Here is an 18731-nt window from a genome sequence, read left to right on the forward strand (position 1 = left end):
GAAATGGAAATTATTTCTAAAATGTCAACTCAGTACACAGGTCAAGAAAAGCCATAGAGGGGCTTCCCTGGTGGTGCACTGGTTAAGAATCTGCTTGCCAATGCAGGGGACACGGGTTTGAGCACTGGTCCGGGAAGATCCCACAAGCCGCGGAGCAACTAAGCCCGTGTGCCACAACTTCTGAGCCTGCGCTCTAGAGCCCGCGAGACACAACTACTGAAGCCCACACACCTAGAGCCTGTCCACCACAACAAGAGAAGCCTCTGCAACAAGAAGTCCGTGCACTGCAACGAAGAGTAGCCCCCGCTGGTCGCAACTAGAGAAAGCCCGCGCACAGCAACAAAGACCCAACTCAGCCAAAAATAAATAAATAAATAAATTTATTTATTTATTTAAAAAAAAAGAAAAGGCATAGATTAGAAATACAAACTTTAACAAAGGCATTGTTGTCTCAGTGAAACATTAAAGAAGGAAATCTTTCACTGGAGCCAAGAATAGTTTGACCACTTCAGAAAAATATTTATCACAGAATCAAAGTTCAGAGAGTTAACAATAAACAGTAATATATATGAAAAAGTTCCTCCCAAAGTTAGCTAAACTTATTGAGAAGGGTGACTATTTTCTGACAAGTGTTTTATATTAGTAAAATAGTAATCTCTTAGAAGATGGCCTTTTCTAATCTACAAAACAAATAATAGTGCCTAGTAGCAAAGGCTCAAATAATTTTATTAGTTATCTACTGTAGCAAATGACTACAAAATTAACTCACTCTATTGAGGTGACATTCCAACATTGTTGAAAGAGAAGTAACTCTGAAGCTTTGGTAACCTGAATGGTATTCAAAAATTAGTTTTCACATTACAGTGGATCCCTGAACAGTGAGTGGGTTTGAAATGCATAGGTCCACTTACATGTGAATATTTTTCAGTAGCAAATACTGCAGTACTGCATGATCTGTGGTTGGCCGAATCCGCAGATATAGAACTACAGATACAGAAGAACCACATACATAGAGGAACCACGATTATGGAGGGCCGACTACGCAAGTTTTAGGCAGATTTTCATCTATGCGGAAGGGCAGCATTGCTAACACAACCCCCACGCTGCTCAAGGACCAACTGCGCTTTGTTCTGGAGATCAAAAAAAATTAACAGTGATCTCCGTTTTTAATGCACTGCTAATTTTGGAAAATACTCCACTTCATCCTCAAATTTCAGCATCATCTTCCAAACATTAAAACTAATTTCTCTGCAACTACTGTTCTTACCCCAGCCCTACCACAAACACAACTGCATTGCTTCAAACAACAAATCAATAAGTCACTGAATGCTTCAAGGCCTTTTCTCAAAAGTTTACTGCAGTAGTTGACAAAGGAAGGTAGAGCAATGATAAAAAAAATTCTAGGTCTTTAGTATTTTGGGCTCTGAGAAAATAAATAACAAAACTTAGAACAAAGTCAATAAATTCAACCTTTAACTTGTTATTTAGGGTTTTTAAAGTTTTAACCAAATCTCAAATAAACACCACATAAACTGACTAATCTCACAAACAGAATAGGATTAGCAATTCCTTCCATGGATGTGATTAAAATTATTGGAATATTATTCATAGAGACCAGCAATGAAGATTTTACTGCTATAGACAAGCAAGGAATCGATGAAGAAATTTCCCTTGAAGCTGTCCTTCCTCCAACATTTATGATCCAAAGGCATTTAGAGGCAGATATAAAATGCCAAATCAGTTATAAAAATTTATGAGATAGATTATTCTGAATTCAAAGATCCCTGGAGCAATCCAGTATGTCTCACACTGGCTACTGGAAATTTTTATCAGGAAGTAAAAAAGAATTCCTATTTGAAGAGTCTTAATTGGTCTATCCCATGGAAATCATACAAAAGGTACACTTACACATTTGTAACTATTCAGTTTTCACCCCCTTATATTTTTTATTTTAAAAATTTCTATTTATTATTTAAAATTATCTTCATAATCAATTTAGGTATTTTTAAGTTATCAAAGGCCAATTTTAAGTTACTGAAGTGCAATTTCAATTAAGCAATGAAGTGCCAGTGTACAACACTGTACCTATAGAAAGTAAGGTTTGACTTACAACTGCTTGACTGTTCAGAAAATAACTAAATCATAGGTTGATGTCACATATAAACATAGAGTATTATTAAATTTGGTGATGGGCAGTATACTGCCAAAGGATATCAAGATACAACTTAAGTTTAATCTGCGGTTCAAATTGCTAACTTAAAATAAAAGAGCAGTCAACAAAAATTTTAATGGACCTCTCTTCTATACTTAAAAAAGGTAGAAAATAGTCCACAAGCAGCTACTTTATAAGCGTATTTAATCAAATGTACACGCAAAGGAGTAAACTCTCATGTAAATGTCACTTGGTACGGTCAAAGCCGACACATAATTGAGCTATATCTAAGTAAGAGTAGCTTTCTTTAAAAGAGTCTTCAAAAAATAACGCTTAGAAATGTTTTAGAAGAATGGTAGACTGCCAAATCATTCAACATCCCAGGAGAATTTCAGACTTTCTGGTTTTAATCGAGCAATTCAGACCCACTCACAAGTTTAAAATTTCACTCTTCTACTTGAGTAAGCCTCACAGTTGTCAGAGTCACAGGATGAGATCTCAAGATATACCATTAAATTGCTCCCTCAAGTCAGTGGCTATGTCCTCAGATTTCAGAAAAGGTAAAAATTTCACACTTACTCATAACTTTTAATAAAAGAAAGGAGAAAACGCTGTCATGGGTATATGTGCAAATACTACTTTGGTTTTTAAAATAAGAAACCTGTCTCTATTTAAGATCAAGAAAATTTGTTTTATAAATAAGGTCTACAGTTAACTGACTCCTAGGATGACTTAATAACTCTGCTAAAATGCAACTGAATCCATAAAATTTTATGTTGTATCAATCTAATCTAATGAAATACATTAAAAATATTATTTGTTGCTACTACTTTCAGTGTAAATAGGAGATTTTTTTTTAAATGAATTACTTTTCATCCATGCGGCTTCTCATTTTCTTCAGTTTCTGCATAATGCTGCTAGTTTCACTGCTGGAGATTGAAATGGGGGAAGGACTGCGGGTCTCCAAGTCAGTTGGAGCAGGACTGGTTGCCTTATTATCCTTTGTATCATCATCACTATGAGAGTCCTGCAAACAATAGGGGGTAGTAAAGTATTATAATTATACTGGAATTTAAGATCTCAAACTGATTTAAACACTGTCATTTCACAATTAATTTATCTTCAAAACAGTATTTGTAAAATAGCTGAAATTAAGGTATTACTTAAAGGACAAAATTATATCACACAAGTAAAATGTATATACATGTACTTATATAGTCCCTAGATTTGTTGCTTAGGAGCAACAAAACCTGAATAGCAGTGAGCATGCTTAGCACCAGATCTTGATTTCTAAATAACTAGCCTCCTTGGAGAAACAGCTGATTCCAAGGCAGAGGCAGGGAAAGTAAAAGATGACCCTGAAACATCTTGTTCCAGAAAACATGAAAGTGCTCAAAGACTGATGGGTACATGTCAAAAGGACACAGAAACCTGCTTGAAGAGGCTCCTAATGGCCCAATTTGAGAAAAAGTGAGCATCAAAACAAATGATGATAGTAACAGATTATAATGCTGAGTAAAACACGAATCCGTGAGTTCATACTGATATAAATAAAAGAATAAATTTAACTTTGACGAAGAACAGCAATGTATGTAGCTTCAAAATACCTTCATGCAATGCACTTATTAATTACAAAGAGAAAGAGAGTAACTATACAGTGAAGTATGGTAGATGCCACCTTAATCAAGTGTTCGAGTTAACATCATCAGTAATGAGATAAATCAAAATCAGGTGCCACCTGATTGAATGCAGAGAACAACACAGCATCACTTCCGTGATATTCCTGCCAAAGATGCACAACCTGAATCTAATTATGAGGAAAGATCAGACAAACCCAACTTGAGGACCATTCTACAAAATATCTGGCATGTAATCTTCCAAAGTGTGAAGGTCATGAGAGTCAAGAACTTTTCCAGACTGAAAGAGATTAAAGAGATAATGAAAACTAATGTGTCAATATTAATTTGTTGGCAACGTAACTCTCGACTGAGAAAATCAAAGCCCTTTGCACTGTGTTTGAAATTTTCTATAAATCTGAGACTGTTTCAAAATTTAAAGTGTATTTTAAAAATCAAAGCAGTGAATATTAAGAGATTTATTTAACTGTATTGCTATATAGGCTGAGTTTTCCAACACTATATTGACACTTTACAGTATTTCAGAATAGGTCCAAATTTTGTTTTTGTCTGAATATTTCCTTTGAACCTTGTATCATTATATTAGGCATTAGAGAGCTGACAAAAGTATTATGTAAAGAGCAAAAATAATTAATTCCTCCCATTAATTCTGAGGAATATATTTGGATTGAATATATTCCCATTAATTCTGAGGAATATATATTGATATTGATATTTGGATTGATAAGCAAAAACAAGGCTCTCTGTCCCAACTGAATTTATAAATGGAAAACATTTTTAAACTAATATATGACCTACATGTCCCTTTCAAAACTTGAATATCCCATGAGAGTAAAAAAAAGACTCACTTTACATAAAGGCACATACATAGAACTTTATCCTGGTGCATTACTGTATCACAGTGCTAGAATGAACACACCCACCACATTAGAAGATGAGGTAGAGTTAGTTATTAGCAAGCAACATGAGGCAGAAAACAAATTAATAATAATTTCATGTAATTTACCAATTTATTCTCCCCTGCAGACTTCAACTTCTCCTGAAGTTTTATGGTGGTCTGTCGGATCCTTTCTATCTCCTCCTGCTGTTTAAGAATCAGCTGTCTTTCCTTCCGAGCTGCCTTATTGGCTTCCTGAAGACGTTTAATTTCTGCCTAAAGTTTAAAGAGTTAGGTGAGGGATTGAAATTTGGAGGAGACAAGTCCAAAATAATATTTTAAAAAGAAAATCCAATCATCACATATATCAAAAATAAATACATACAGCATTTCAAGATAAAAATAATACTGAAAAATTTTTAAGCAGTGGAGAAAGAAAAAAGTCACATAACTCCATCACTCTAAAATAATTTAACATGATTCCTTAATTCAATTATAATTACAACAGACTGATAATTTCATATCCCTTTTTAAAACTTAACATACCCCTTTATATTTTTCCATAGTGCCATTTAGTCTTTACATTTATTTAATAACTGCATATCAAGTAAACTAATTAATGTAATCATTATTCTATTGCTAAACTCCATTCCGAATAGTGCTTTAATGCCTATAAATTGTTTCATACTATGGATTAGTTCTTTAGGAGAGATTCCAAAAAGTAGGACAAACAAGTCAAAGAGAATGAATGATTTTATGGCCCTTAGAATAGTTTCTAAAATTGCTTTCAGAAAAGAATTTTCTCCACATAAAATGCCACCAGAAACATTTAAGACTACATTGCACCAAACTCTCTCCACACAGAATATTACTGTTTTCTTTTGCTAATAGTGGGCAAAAAATGATACACTTCACTGTTAATAATAAAATTTAACAGACTGTCCATTTTTTTCATAAATTTGTTGTAATCCGTTTTCTTGTCAATAAAGTAAGCATAATAAAGATATTAATAACTTGTTACAATTTATTTAAATTTTAAAAAGAGATCTTTTAAACTATCTGAAAATGCAGAAAAGTACACAATAAACATCTAATTCCAAAATCCCAAATTAACAGTTGTTAATACTGTCATATTTTCTCTTAGTCTTTAATTTCATAAAGAAATAAAAGATTACAGATAACACCAGTCTACAAGTCCCTGCTCCAACTCCCTAGAGGTAACCACTATCATGGTATATATCCTTCCATGGTATACATCCTTTTAAAATTCTTCTACAAATATTTGTACTTACCTGCAAAAAAATATATACTGTTTGGTTTGTATGTTTTAAAATATTTTATAAGTTATATCATACATATATTTTTTCAATCTTGCTTTATTTACTAAACATTGCTTTTATATGTCTCCATGTTGATTTGCCCCTAAATGCTGCATAAATTTACACTGGAGGTATACAGATTTCATGTATCTATTACCTCTATGGTTAGATAAGGTTGTTGTCTACTATTACAAACAATACTATAATCAACAGCCTTATACTTTTTGTCTACTTGGGCACGTGTATGAATTCCTCTCAAGCACCAGTTCTCGAAGTACGGTCCAAAGACCCTGAAGCTTCTTCTTCTGGAGACTCTCAGGGTCAAACTATCTTCATAATACTAAGACAAGACATTATTTGCCTTTTCACTCTCATTCTCTCATGAGCGTACAATGGCATTTATTCACATTTTGAAGAAAATAACTATAATTTTCAAAACAAACAAAATTAGTGAAAATAGTATGTAGATGTTTGCACATCTCTTTACTGTCTGGCTTGGTTTTTTTTTTTTTTTGGTTTGGGTTTTTTTTTTTTAATTGAAGCATAGTTGATTTATAATACTGTGTTAGTCTCAGGTGTACAGCAAAGTGATTCAGTTATACACTAATTTTTTTTTCAGCTTATTTTCCATTACAGGTTATTACAAGATATTGAATATAGTTCCCTATGCTATACAGTAAATCTTTGTTGCTTATCTATTTTATGTATAGTAGTTTGTATCTGTCAATCCCATACTACTAATTTATCCCTCCCCATCTCCGTGGCTTGATTTTTTTAAATACCATGCATTGCTCATTTGGAAAATGTTTAGTTCACTCAGTTATGCAGATCTTCCAAATGTTCACATATTTCATTATGCAATCCCCCCAAATCACATTTATTAATATCACTGTGATCTCGAAAAAACTTCTTTAGTATTAGGTGGTAGACAGAAATTTTTCAAAATTCTGACATTTGCTTGAAAGTTTGAACCTTATCATTGGCAACAAACACTGTCAGTTGCCTTCTTTGAAGTGACAAGCACACTTTGTTCATTTCTGAGAAAATGACTGTCAAATACCCTAGTCTGAACAAACACAGTTTGTCTCTGAATAACTCTTTCGAGTAAAAATGGTATTCCATGAAAAATATCTGGCTAGCTCAGTTTGCAATTCAAACTACACAAATGCTTTCCCATGAGTTAATCACCTTCCTCTGGTATCTAGGAAAAGTGCTTAATTGTGGGCTTCCCATTCCTGTCACGGAGAATATGAAAACAACAAGTACTCAGAAGTCAACACAATAAAATTAATAATTTTTACTACTTAATCAGGACATTCTTTAGTAGAACTAGATTTTTTTCGCTGCAAGTATGTGGCAGTGGAAGATATAATGACTACTAGCAGTTTCGTGCCCCTGCCCTGATCTGTGCTAAGGCACCAGCAGTTTTACCACCATTGTTTTTGCACCATTTAGTGCAAATGTCAACACAAAAAAGGGCAAATTCACATCTCACTATCCTTATGAAAATAGTTTTGATCTCCCTGACCCATGAAAGGGTCTCAGGAATCCCCAGAGCTCTACAGAACACCTTTTGAAAACTGCTACTAGCTTAGGCCTGAGTTTCTAAACCAATTAATGTATAATTTCTCCCAATCCAAGCTTAGAAGAAAGAAAAGATTTTTTTCAAGGGGTTCTAAGGGGAAAGTGTTTGCATCTCTCTTAAGAATAAGCCATAAGGTTGTACAAGTAAACTGTTCACTTTAAAATGGTTAATGGTGGGATTTCCCTGGTGGTTCAGTGGGTAGGACTCCGTGCTCCCAATGCAGCGGGCCCGGATTCAATCCCTGGTCAGGGAACTAGATCCCACATGCATGCTACAACTAAGAGCCTGCATGCCGCAACTAAGAAGCCCACATGCTGCAACTAAGACCCAACACAGCCTAAATAAATATTTTAAAAATAAATAAATAAATAAAATGGTTAATGGTATATTCATTTAAAAACGGTTATTTTATGTGAATTTCATCTCAAAAAAAAAAAGAATAAGGAAAATATGTTCCTGTTGGATACAGCTGTGCAAAGATATGTGGCCAAATTCCTCACAGCCATCTCACTACATGTCAAAATAATCCCTACTGATACAACTGCAGTAAGTATCTCAGTACCTACATCCTCACACTCTGGTGCTTTTACTCCTACAGGGCAACTTTCTAGGGGTAGCTGTGAGACAGGCCTGGGACCTGGGAACCTTTGCTACAATGCTGCAAAGCTTGCACCTGGACACCTCTCCTTAAGCTATAAATACAAAGAAACTATATGGGACCAAAAATAACTGCTTGCATGCTAGGGCAAATTCTGGACCCAAAAGATACAAAGAAACCAAAATAACCAACTGCCACTTTTGAAGAGCCTGGAGCAAAAGCAGGGTGCTGCACATGTCCCCTGCACACAGCACCACCTAAGGGGTGGGCAAACCACCTACGTCACCCCTCCCGCCCGACCCCTGGACACACCCCTACCCTCACCCCACATAAGGAACCAACTCGCCAGCCCTCCGAAAGCAGCAAGCAAGCAAGGGAACCTATTGTTTGTTCTCACTCCCCCCTGCTACAGCAGGGGCCCCAATAAAGCCTTGCCTGAATTTCTTGTCTGGCCTCTGATCAATTTCTACTGATTAAGGAGGCTAAGAACCCTGGTCTGTAACAGCTAGTTGGATCAAAGAATACTTTTTGCACATTTACTTAAAAAGCATTCTGGCCTCCTATAAACATAGCATGCAGAAAAATTAGTCACTCGAACCCCCACCACTGGGATTGAACAGTTTGCACATTTGTTTCAAATCTGTTTCAAAATTAATTCATTAGAGAGAAAACTAAACTCTACCCCAATCTCTTTTTCCATTTTCCTCTCCAGAAGTATATCATCCCTACATGTGCTGTGTACTTTTGATGCATGAGTGATTCCATGGAACATATATTACTAATTGGTGACTTTTAAAAATTTACAAGAATGGTATCATATTGTACATATTCTTTTGCATCTTGTTTTTCTGTAATAACTAATATTATAATTTTTAAAAAAACTTTTCACCTCACTGCATGGCATGAGGGATTCTTAGTTCCCCAACCAGGGATCAAACCTGTGCCCCCTGCAGTGGAAGCGTGGCGTCTTAACCACTGGACTGCGAGGATAGTCCCAATATTATGATCTTTGATAAGACCTACTGCTGTCCTGTTCAATACAGTAGTCAACAGCTACATGTAGCTATTTAAATTGAGATTAATTTTAAGTGAAATTAAAATTTCAGTTTCTTGGTTGCACTAGCCACATTTTAAGTACTCAAAAGCTACATGTGGGGACTTGCCTAGTGGTCCAGTGGGTAAGACTCCACGCTCCCAGTGCAGGGGGCCGAGTTCCATCCCTGGTCAGGGAACGAGATCCCACATGCATGCCGCCGCTAAGAGTTCACATGCCACAACTAAAAAGATCCCGCGTGCCACAACTAAGACCCAGCACAGCCAAAATAAATAAATAATTTTTTTTAACAAAAGCTACATGTGGCTAGTAGCTACTGTATTGGATAGCAGAGATACAGAACATTATCATTATTAAACAGTTCTTATTTTAATGCATTCTTTTTTCCTGCAGTGTTATATTTTCTTGCAGAAATATGCCCTGGTTCAGCTATTCTCTTACTGAAGAAATAGTTTCCACTTCTCCCTATATACTGTAAAAGCTTCTCTAGGATATTTACCAACACATAGAAATGCTGAGTCATAAATTGTGTCTTCAATTTACCTAGTTATAGTCAAACTGCTCTGAAAGTCGTTACACCAGTTAACACTCCCACCAGCTACAGAGAACTGCAGTGACAAAAACTGAAGACCCAAGACAGTTAAGTCTTAAACTTAAGTCTTAAGACTTCAGCCTTCAAACTCTGTCTTCACCTCAAAACATCCACCAATTCTAAAGCAGCATAGGCAAAAAGGCTAAGGAATTAAGCCAGAAACCTCTCAACAGCAGAGCAGAAATCCCCAACAGCCTCTTGTGCTGGTAAAAACGGTTAACCTGGTTTTCAACGGAAATCCCTTTGGGGTCACAACTCAGTGTTAGACTGAGGTTTACCAAGTCCGCAACCCAATGCCAACCCAGCTCAGCCCCTGAGTGGAATAAAGTGAACAGCTGACCACTCTAACTGCATAGAAGAGAAAAGGATAAATCCTCTCTAGGGGAAGATAACATCATCTGGAGCCTTTGCAGTTATTTATACGCAGTGTCCAGCATTCAATAAAAAAAATTACTAGGCATCTTAAGAAAAAGGGTCCTATGATAATAAAAAATATAAACAGACAATAGTAGCAGACACAAAGATGTCCAAATGATAGAGTTAGCAGATAAGGAAGTTAAAATAACTATGAATAATGTGTTCAAAAAGTAACAGAAAAAGGTCAAAAAACAGATGAAAAGGTAGAGAATTTCAACAAGAATTAAAATCTATAAAAAAGAACGAAACAGATATTATAGAACTAAAAAAGAAATCAAATTAAGAACTCACTGGATAGATTTAACAGTACACATCACGGTGCAGAAGCTATAACGAATTCAAAGACAGGTCAATAAAAACTTTCTAAACAGAAGCACAGTGGTTTTTTGTTGTAGTTGATGATGTTGTTGCCGTGGTTGTTTTACTGTTTTAAAGAATGACATTAAAACAAAACAGGGGCTTCCCTGGTGGCGCAGTGGTTGAGAGTCCGCCTGCCGATGCAGGGGACGCGGGTTCGTGCCCCGGTCCGGGAAGATCCCACATGCCATGGAGCAGCTGGGCCCGTGAGCCATGGCCGCTGAGCCTGTGCGTCCGGAGCCTGTGCTCCGCAACGGGAGAGGCCACAATGGTGAGAGGCCCACAAACTGCAAAAAAAACCCCAAACAAAACAAAAACAAAACAAAAAACAAAACATAGCAGAACAGAGACGTGGTATATTGTCCAAAGGTCTAACGTTTGTCTACTTGGAGCTTCTGAAGGAAAGGAATGAGAGAATAGGACAAAAGCAACACCTGAAGAGATAATTTTCAAAAACTGATGAAATACTACAAACAACAGATTCAAGAAGCTCTGCAACTCTAAATAGCATCAGTGCAAAAGAAACCACACCTAAGCAAATCATAGTAAATCTACTGAAAAATCAAAGACAAATTTTGTTTATTTTTCATTTTTACTTTTCGGCCATGCCATGCAGCTTGTGGGATCTTAGTTCCCCAACCAGGGATTGAACCCGGGCCCCGGCACTGAAAGCACCGAGTCCTAACCACTGGACTGCCAGGGAGTTCCTCTTAGGACAAAGTTTTAAAAAAAATATTAAGTAATATTCCAATATATAACTCAAATGATTAAGTTCACAGATCATCCAACACAGTAGCTAGTACCTGAAAACAGGTCAATAAAGGAAAAGAAAACTAGAATCTATTAAATACTTACCAGGCAACGTGAAACAGATTTTACATATGTTACCTCATTTAATCCTCACAACCACCATATGAAATAAAATCTCACTCCAACAGATAAGGAAACTAAGTCTCAGAGAGTTACTTAAACTTGACCATGAATACGCATTTGCAACAGACGAAGCTGGAATTCAAATAATAACAACTAACATTTATTGAGCACTTACCTTTGTGCCAAGGTTTGTTCTAAGTTATTATATGTATTAACTCATTTATTCCTCTTAACAACCCTACAAAGTATGTTATCATTATTATGCTTGGTTTATAAATAAGGAAACTGAGGAAAAGAGAAGTTAAGTAACTTTCTAAGATTATAAAACTAATAATTGGAAGGTTTGGGATTTTAATCTAGGCAGTCTGACTCTAGAGCCTGAATTCTTAACCACTACACCATGCTGCCTCTCCAGGATACAAATGCCACGTCTTTCTGAGTCCATTAAGCCAAAATATTTGTCAATTTGTAATTCATATGTCTTGAAAATCTGTTTGGGGAAACAGTAACTAAAAAATTAATCCAATTAGACTCACAAACATCTTAATTTTAAAAATATGCATATCAAAGCACAACTTTATTTTACATAGTAAATGAAGGCAGAAGGTCTTACTCTATATTGTATTCAGTTAGCAGTGAAACACAACCTTAATTTAGGAGAAATACAATAGGCCACTAAGCAACTCCTGTAATTATAGTAGTAGGTATCAACAGTGGTAAATATCAACTAAATCTCCTTTAATGTGATAGTAAGAAAAAGATCAGGCAAAATAATAGATTCCACAATCTAACTTGTCACCTTACGTTCTCTTAAAGGAGTGTTTTTCCTAACATACCTTTTCTTGCTGCAACCTTAAGAGCAAACCACGTTGTTTCTTTCGGAGTGGGGGCATTTTATCATCTTCTCCTTTATCTCGTAGATGTCTGCAATTATTCCCATTGAGACAAAGATTAGATTGAATTTCTATTCTAATGTCAAGAATTCTCAACCACTAACAAATCTCTAACCCATTTAGCATTTTCAAATGTGGAAAACAGTTGCCGCATGCAGCAACTCCTAACCCAACAAATATTTTATTGGATATATGATACATGCAAACCCTAGACTATGTCCTTTAAAGATAAAATAGCTTTGAGAAATTTATAACATAGTAAAGGAATTAAGTATAAAATAACAATATAAGAGTCAGTTAAGTGATAAAAGAGAAATGCAAAGAAAATGTTATATGTTTAGGATGTCTTGAAAGCAACATGATTCAAGGATGACTGCTGTATTTCTAGCTTGAGAAACTGGGTTGATCAAATTAAATTAGATGAGGAAACAAAAACATCTCTAAAAACAAGGCATTTCCTTTTCATGAAAGGAGAAATCGAACAGTCAAAACTATGTTCACTGAAAACAAGGCATTTCCTTTTCATGAAAGGAGAAATCGAACAGTCAAAACTATGTTCACTGAAAGAGCTTACTTTTTCTGATGCTCTAGCCAGGCTAATTCAGCTTTAGTTTTCTCCTTCAAGGCCTTTTCACGGAGACGCAGGAGTGAAGACTGGTGAGCTGCTCTCATTTCCTCTTCTTTCATATACTGTCTAACCATCTCCATAGTAAATTTAGAAAAGCTGTCTTGTCCTCCTGAGAATGGCATGCTCAGCTCCTGCGTTAGAGAGTTTATGTCGTGTTTATCACCATCTAAACCTTCTGGAACTTAATTAACTTCATTAAAAGAGGTATGCACTTATAAAAATAATTATGTATATAAAAAGGCTGCCAACCACGTAAAAGAACATTCTTCAAAAAAAAAAGGCATGTGAAAGCCAGTAACATTCATCTGCTAATTTATTCACCCAATAAAATTTTAACAAACAACTACTGTAAGCTAGGTATTGTCCCAGGGGTGTAAAACTGGGTACGAATTTGCCCCTGTTATTCAAAAGGCTTACAATTTAATAAGAAGAAAGATATAAATGAAAATTTTTAAATGGAATACAGTGTTGTAAGGGTGAAGTAAGTGAAAAAGCTAGACATAACTGGCTCAGATCCTCAAAAGCCTTACATATCATTCCAAGGAATAATTTGTAAGCTACTTTATAAGGGAAGCAAAGCCAGAATCTATACCAAAAATATAACATAAAATTGATATCTCAGGAAAATCATTCTGGTAGCTGACAACCGAGTTCAAGTACAAAATAATTCCTCATACCTTTGAGAGAACACATCCACAACTATTTATGAAGTATCTCCACAGGTAAACTGAAACACACCTTGGCAGAGGACAGTGTAGTCTTTTCTGGGGAAGTTTCTTCATCAGAGTCATCATGATGGCCTCTTTTCTTTTCCATGTTAAATCTGCGATGACTCTCAGAAGGTAGTAAAGATCGAAATGATCTTTCTTCTATTTCATCTTCTGTCATGGATTCATCAAATTTCAGGGAATATTCTGTTGCAACAGAGGTTGAATCTATAATAAAAGAATATGGAGCAAGTAGATTTTATCATTATAACAGTTTTCAGTAGATATTCAATTAGTAGCCCTAAATAGCTTCCAATTTTTTTTAGCAATTATGAATAATAATGCCACAAATATTAGCATATAGATTTTTGTGTGGACATAAGTTTTCAGATCACTTGGGCAAATACCTAGGCATGTGATTGCTGGGTCATTATAAAATGCTGTGTAAATGTCTTCCAGCGGCGCTGTGCCATTTTGCATTCTCATCAGTGATGAATTCAAGTTCCTGCTGCTCAGCATCCTTGCCACCAATTTGTTGTTATTTTGGATTTTAGCTATTCCAACAGGCAAGTTATAGTATCTCATTGAGATTTTTTTTTTTCTTTTTTTTTGCGGTACGCGGGCCTCTCACTGTTGTGGCCTCTCCCGTTGTGGAGCACGGGCTCCGGACGCACAGGCTCAGTGGCCATGACTCACGGGCCCAGCCGCTCCGTGGCATGTGGGATCTTCCCGGACCGGGGCACGAACCCCTGTCCCCTGCATCAGCAGGCGGACTCTCAACCACTGCGCCACCAGGGAAGCCCTCTCATTGAGATTTTAATTTTCACTTCCCTATAAATATATGATATTGAAGACCTTTCCCATAGTCTATCTGCCATTTGTATATTTTCTTCAATGAAGTGTGTCTGTTCAGCTCTTTTGCGCATTTTTTAATTGGGTTGCTGATTTTCCTGATGAGTTTTAAAAGTCCTTTATACACTCTGGATGTAAGTCTTTTATCCAATGTGATTTACAAATATTTTCTAACAGTCTGTGGCTTTTCATTCTCTTAATAATGTCTCTTACAGAGCAGAAGTTTTTAATTTTTAACAAAGTGTACCTTATCAATTTCCTCCTTCATGGATTGTACTTTTGGTGTTGTACCTAAGAAATCATTGCCAAACCAAAGTGACCTAGATTTTCCCGTTTTCCTCTTCATACGAGTTTTTCAATGTTTTAATTTCTTTGGATTTTGGTTGCCCCATGAATTCTAGCCACCTTAGCTTTCTTGAAAGATAGGCGTGTTCACAGCTGGATAGCTCTATTGTCCCATCCCACAGAATCCCAGAAGTCTGAAAGCTTTCCTGTATTTCATCCTGTCTCTTGCCCTTTAGTCCAAACTGGCTGTGTCTCTGCTAGTCTAACCCCATCTCTGTGCCTGGCTTCTGCTGAACATGCTGAGATGGCTGATTAAATCCATGGGTAATGTCTTTAGGAAGTAACTGTCCAGTCACACCCTTGGTGTTCTCTCCAGAACTCACTTTCTCATTTTTTACAATATGGATAGGCTGAGAATTTTCCAAATCTTCAAATTCTGGTTTCTTTTTGCTTAATAATTCCTTCAGTTTATTTCTTCTCTCACATTTTACTATAAGCAGTAAGAAGAAACTAGACTATGCCTTCAACATTTTACTTAGCAGTCTCCTCAGCTAAATATCCAAGGTCACCACTTTTAACTTCCACTTTCCACAAAACACTAAAACAAGTTCAGTCAAGTTCTTTGCCACTTTATAAGGATTACCTATCCTCCAGTTTCCAATAACATGTTCCTCATTTCCAGTTTCCAATAACATGTTCCTCATTTCCACCTTTACTGGACTTCATCGGAATCACCTTTAATGACCAACAATCTCTGTTGGTCAGACACATGACCAACAAGGCAGTGTAGGCTGCTTCTTGCATGAACCTCAAAACTCTTCTATCCTTTACTCGTCATCCAGTTCCAAAGCAACTGCCACACTTCTAGTAATTGTTATAGCATCACCCCAACTTCTAGGTACCAACATCTGTATTAATCAGCTAGGGCTGCCGTAACTATAGACTACTATATCCCTATATTATAGTCACTATAAAATTTACAGAAAAGAGTTTTAAAGGATGAAAAAATTTTTAATTTAAATATTTTCTTCTTACACTCCAAAGACTGTCTTGCCTATCCTGCTTTGAAGACTACGGTTCTACACTATCAATCAAAAGCACTACTTAATGACCAGTTATTTAAAAAATAAATCTAGAATGGAGGCCATTAATTTACCAACTTAATGTCTTAAAGGTGCCATTTGTTGCCAGATTCTGTTTTCTTTGCTATATTATTTACTACCCATGATTTGATAGGAGTACAGCTTTAATTTATGATCCAGGAAAAGTAATGAATTTTAATCTATTTAATATATCTGATGTTATCATTTATAAGAAATTGTACCTTATTATATTGTTTAAAATTTAAAGTTCTAATAATGTATTCTCCTTTTTATGATCGCGTTACACATCTACAATAGGATAAAAGTAATTTTTTTCAGTACTGAGTATATATTCTATTCACATGCATGATCACCTAGATTTAGTCTTGCCTCCCCTCAGAATCATGACACACAACCATGTAAAATATTAGCAAGGTTACTACTGGCATGGTGTATGGCCTTCAAACAGTTTCACCTGAATACATTTAATATCAGACATAAAACCTTGCCTAATTATATTAATTAGTTCAGTCACAAATATCTCAAAGGGTTCTGGAAGCCTCCCCAAACAATGATTATACATACATGTGCAAAGAAAGTTACCTTTCTCATCGGGAAGAGATGGTACACTATCACTTCGTAGAGAATCATCCACAGCAGTCTGGACCTGTTCATCAATAGAACTCTCCATCTTTTCACCATGAAGTTTCTTCTCATTTTCCTTACAAGATGGAACTGAAGGACTTTCTTGACGGCTGCTACCACTACTACTCCTGTTTAAGGATATTATGGAAACAAACCAGAAAAAAAATAAAGGTAACAAAATAAGGATCATAACTTCAAAGTAAACTTATCTGGCCAAGGAAATGTGCCTTATGATCAACATATGAAATGACGAAAGATGTAAAACATAAAAATGCTACGTAGACATAAGTCTGAGAAGAAACTGTTTCAGGAAAGATGAGTAGAAGAAAGGAAGGTTTCACTTTTAAATAGTCATAATGGGGAACCACTATTCTCAGGCTATCACTCCCCTTTTTCCTTTCATTTTAAAATCAATCTACTGGGAAAAGAGGCTTCTATCTGCTGTTAAATTACAAACCTCATAATTTATTGCAGTCTGCTTCAATTCCCAACTACTCTACTGGAACGGTTCTTGTAAACTCCACCTAAACTCTAATTGTCAAATCCAATAGATAATTTCTTTTTCTACAATATCAGAGGTATGAACCTCTTATCTCCTTTTTTAAAAGTTCACTAAAGCAAATGTGGTAAAGTGTTAACACTAGGGTAACCTGGATGAAAGATATTTGGGAACTTTATATTATTCTTGCAAAGTTGTTGTAAGCTTGAAATTATATCAAAATTAAATGATAAATAAAAGGGTTCTCCTTTCTTATATTCCCTGACTCTACTCCCACCTGCTTCTCTTCCTATCTCCCTAGCAAGTTTTCCTGTGTTTCTTTCGCGTCCTTTTAATTTTTCTACCTTTTCTTAAAATGACTGTGCTTCCTAGGGTTTTGGTTTTGGTTCCTTTCTCCTTTATGCTATATACTCTCCTTGGACAATCTTATGCATCTCTATAATTTCAACTGCTATCATTTGGAATGAGCCTCAAATCTGTATCACTAGCTCCACTCTTCCCCTGACTTTAAGCCTCAAATTTCCAAATGCTTAGTGAACTTGTTTTCAAGTTCAGTGTTTTCCTTCCTCCCTCTTTGCTTTCCTTAATTTATCCATTCACTAAAGATAAATATATAGCCAATCATAAGCCAGGTTTTGAGATCCTCTGAATAAGCTATTTCCTCTTGTGACATGCCCTTCCTTCCCTCTCTGCCTAATGAATTCAAGACTCAGTTGAAGTATCATTTCTGCAAATTGTTTGTGGACCCCTTCTCCACTCCCAAGGAAGGTCTGTCTCTGTGTTTATACTGTTTTTTTGTGCATATTTCTACGATAGTATTTATCAGAATATTACGCAATTATCTGTCTGGCTTAATAAATGTTTTCGAAAGGATAAATTGTATAATAAAGCTATAAGGTAAAAGACAGAATGCAGGAGACTGCAAGTGCTTTGGAGTCAGTAGGATATGGGGTTAATCTCAATTCTTCCACTTAGCAGTTACACACCATTCACTCAATAAACATGTAGTAGATTGCCTACTATGTGCCAGGCATTTCGTTAAGCTCTGGAGATACAAGAATGACACAGTCTTCATTAGCCTACCAACAAGTGTGGGTAAAGATGTGGAAAATTTTTATATTCCTGGTGAAAATGTAAAATGGAGCAGCTGTTTTGGAAAACAGTTTGGCATATCTTCAAGATGTTAAACAGAGTTACTATTATGACCCAGCAATCCTTTTCCTAAGTATATACCCAAGAGAAACGAAAACACATGACCACACAAAAACTTGTACATGAATGTACACAGTGGCACCATTCATAAGAGCCAAAAAGTGGAAACAATCCTAATGTCCATCAACTGATGGATAACTGTGGGATATACATGCAGTGGATTATTTGGCTATATAAAGGAATAAAGTACTGATACATGATAGACAAACCTTGAAAACATTATGGTAAGTCAAAGAAGCCAGTAGCAAAGAACCACACATTGTATGATGCTATTTATATGAAATGTCCAAAACAGATAAAAATCCATATAAAATAGAAATAGAGAGTAGATTAGCTGTCACCAGAGGCTGGAAAAGGACATAAGAAGTGACTGTTAATGGGTACAGGGTTTCTTTTGGGGATGATGAAAATGAAGCCCTCAAAGAACTCCAAGTCTAGTCTACAAGTGATAAGTATAGGAGTGAGAA

At 35.9% G+C, this 18731-nt stretch overlaps 1 protein-coding gene across 1 annotated transcript in view; it reads right to left on the reverse strand.

Moving 5' to 3' along the window:
- CEP350 (centrosomal protein 350) overlaps nucleotides 1–18731 on the reverse strand; it is a 140013-nt gene that overhangs the window by 60307 nt on the left and 60975 nt on the right. Inside the window, exons 22-27 of the mRNA XM_049700523.1 lie at nucleotides 16512–16681; nucleotides 13721–13917; nucleotides 12929–13113; nucleotides 12298–12385; nucleotides 4796–4942; nucleotides 3022–3179 (exon numbers count right to left, since the gene is read on the reverse strand). Of these exons, the coding sequence (XP_049556480.1) occupies nucleotides 3022–3179; nucleotides 4796–4942; nucleotides 12298–12385; nucleotides 12929–13113; nucleotides 13721–13917; nucleotides 16512–16681 (945 nt within the window). The remainder of the gene's footprint in view (nucleotides 1–3021; nucleotides 3180–4795; nucleotides 4943–12297; nucleotides 12386–12928; nucleotides 13114–13720; nucleotides 13918–16511; nucleotides 16682–18731) is intronic.

Source organism: Orcinus orca, chromosome 1 (genome assembly GCF_937001465.1).
Source record: "Orcinus orca chromosome 1, mOrcOrc1.1, whole genome shotgun sequence".
Classification (NCBI taxonomy): Eukaryota; Metazoa; Chordata; class Mammalia; order Artiodactyla; family Delphinidae; genus Orcinus; species Orcinus orca.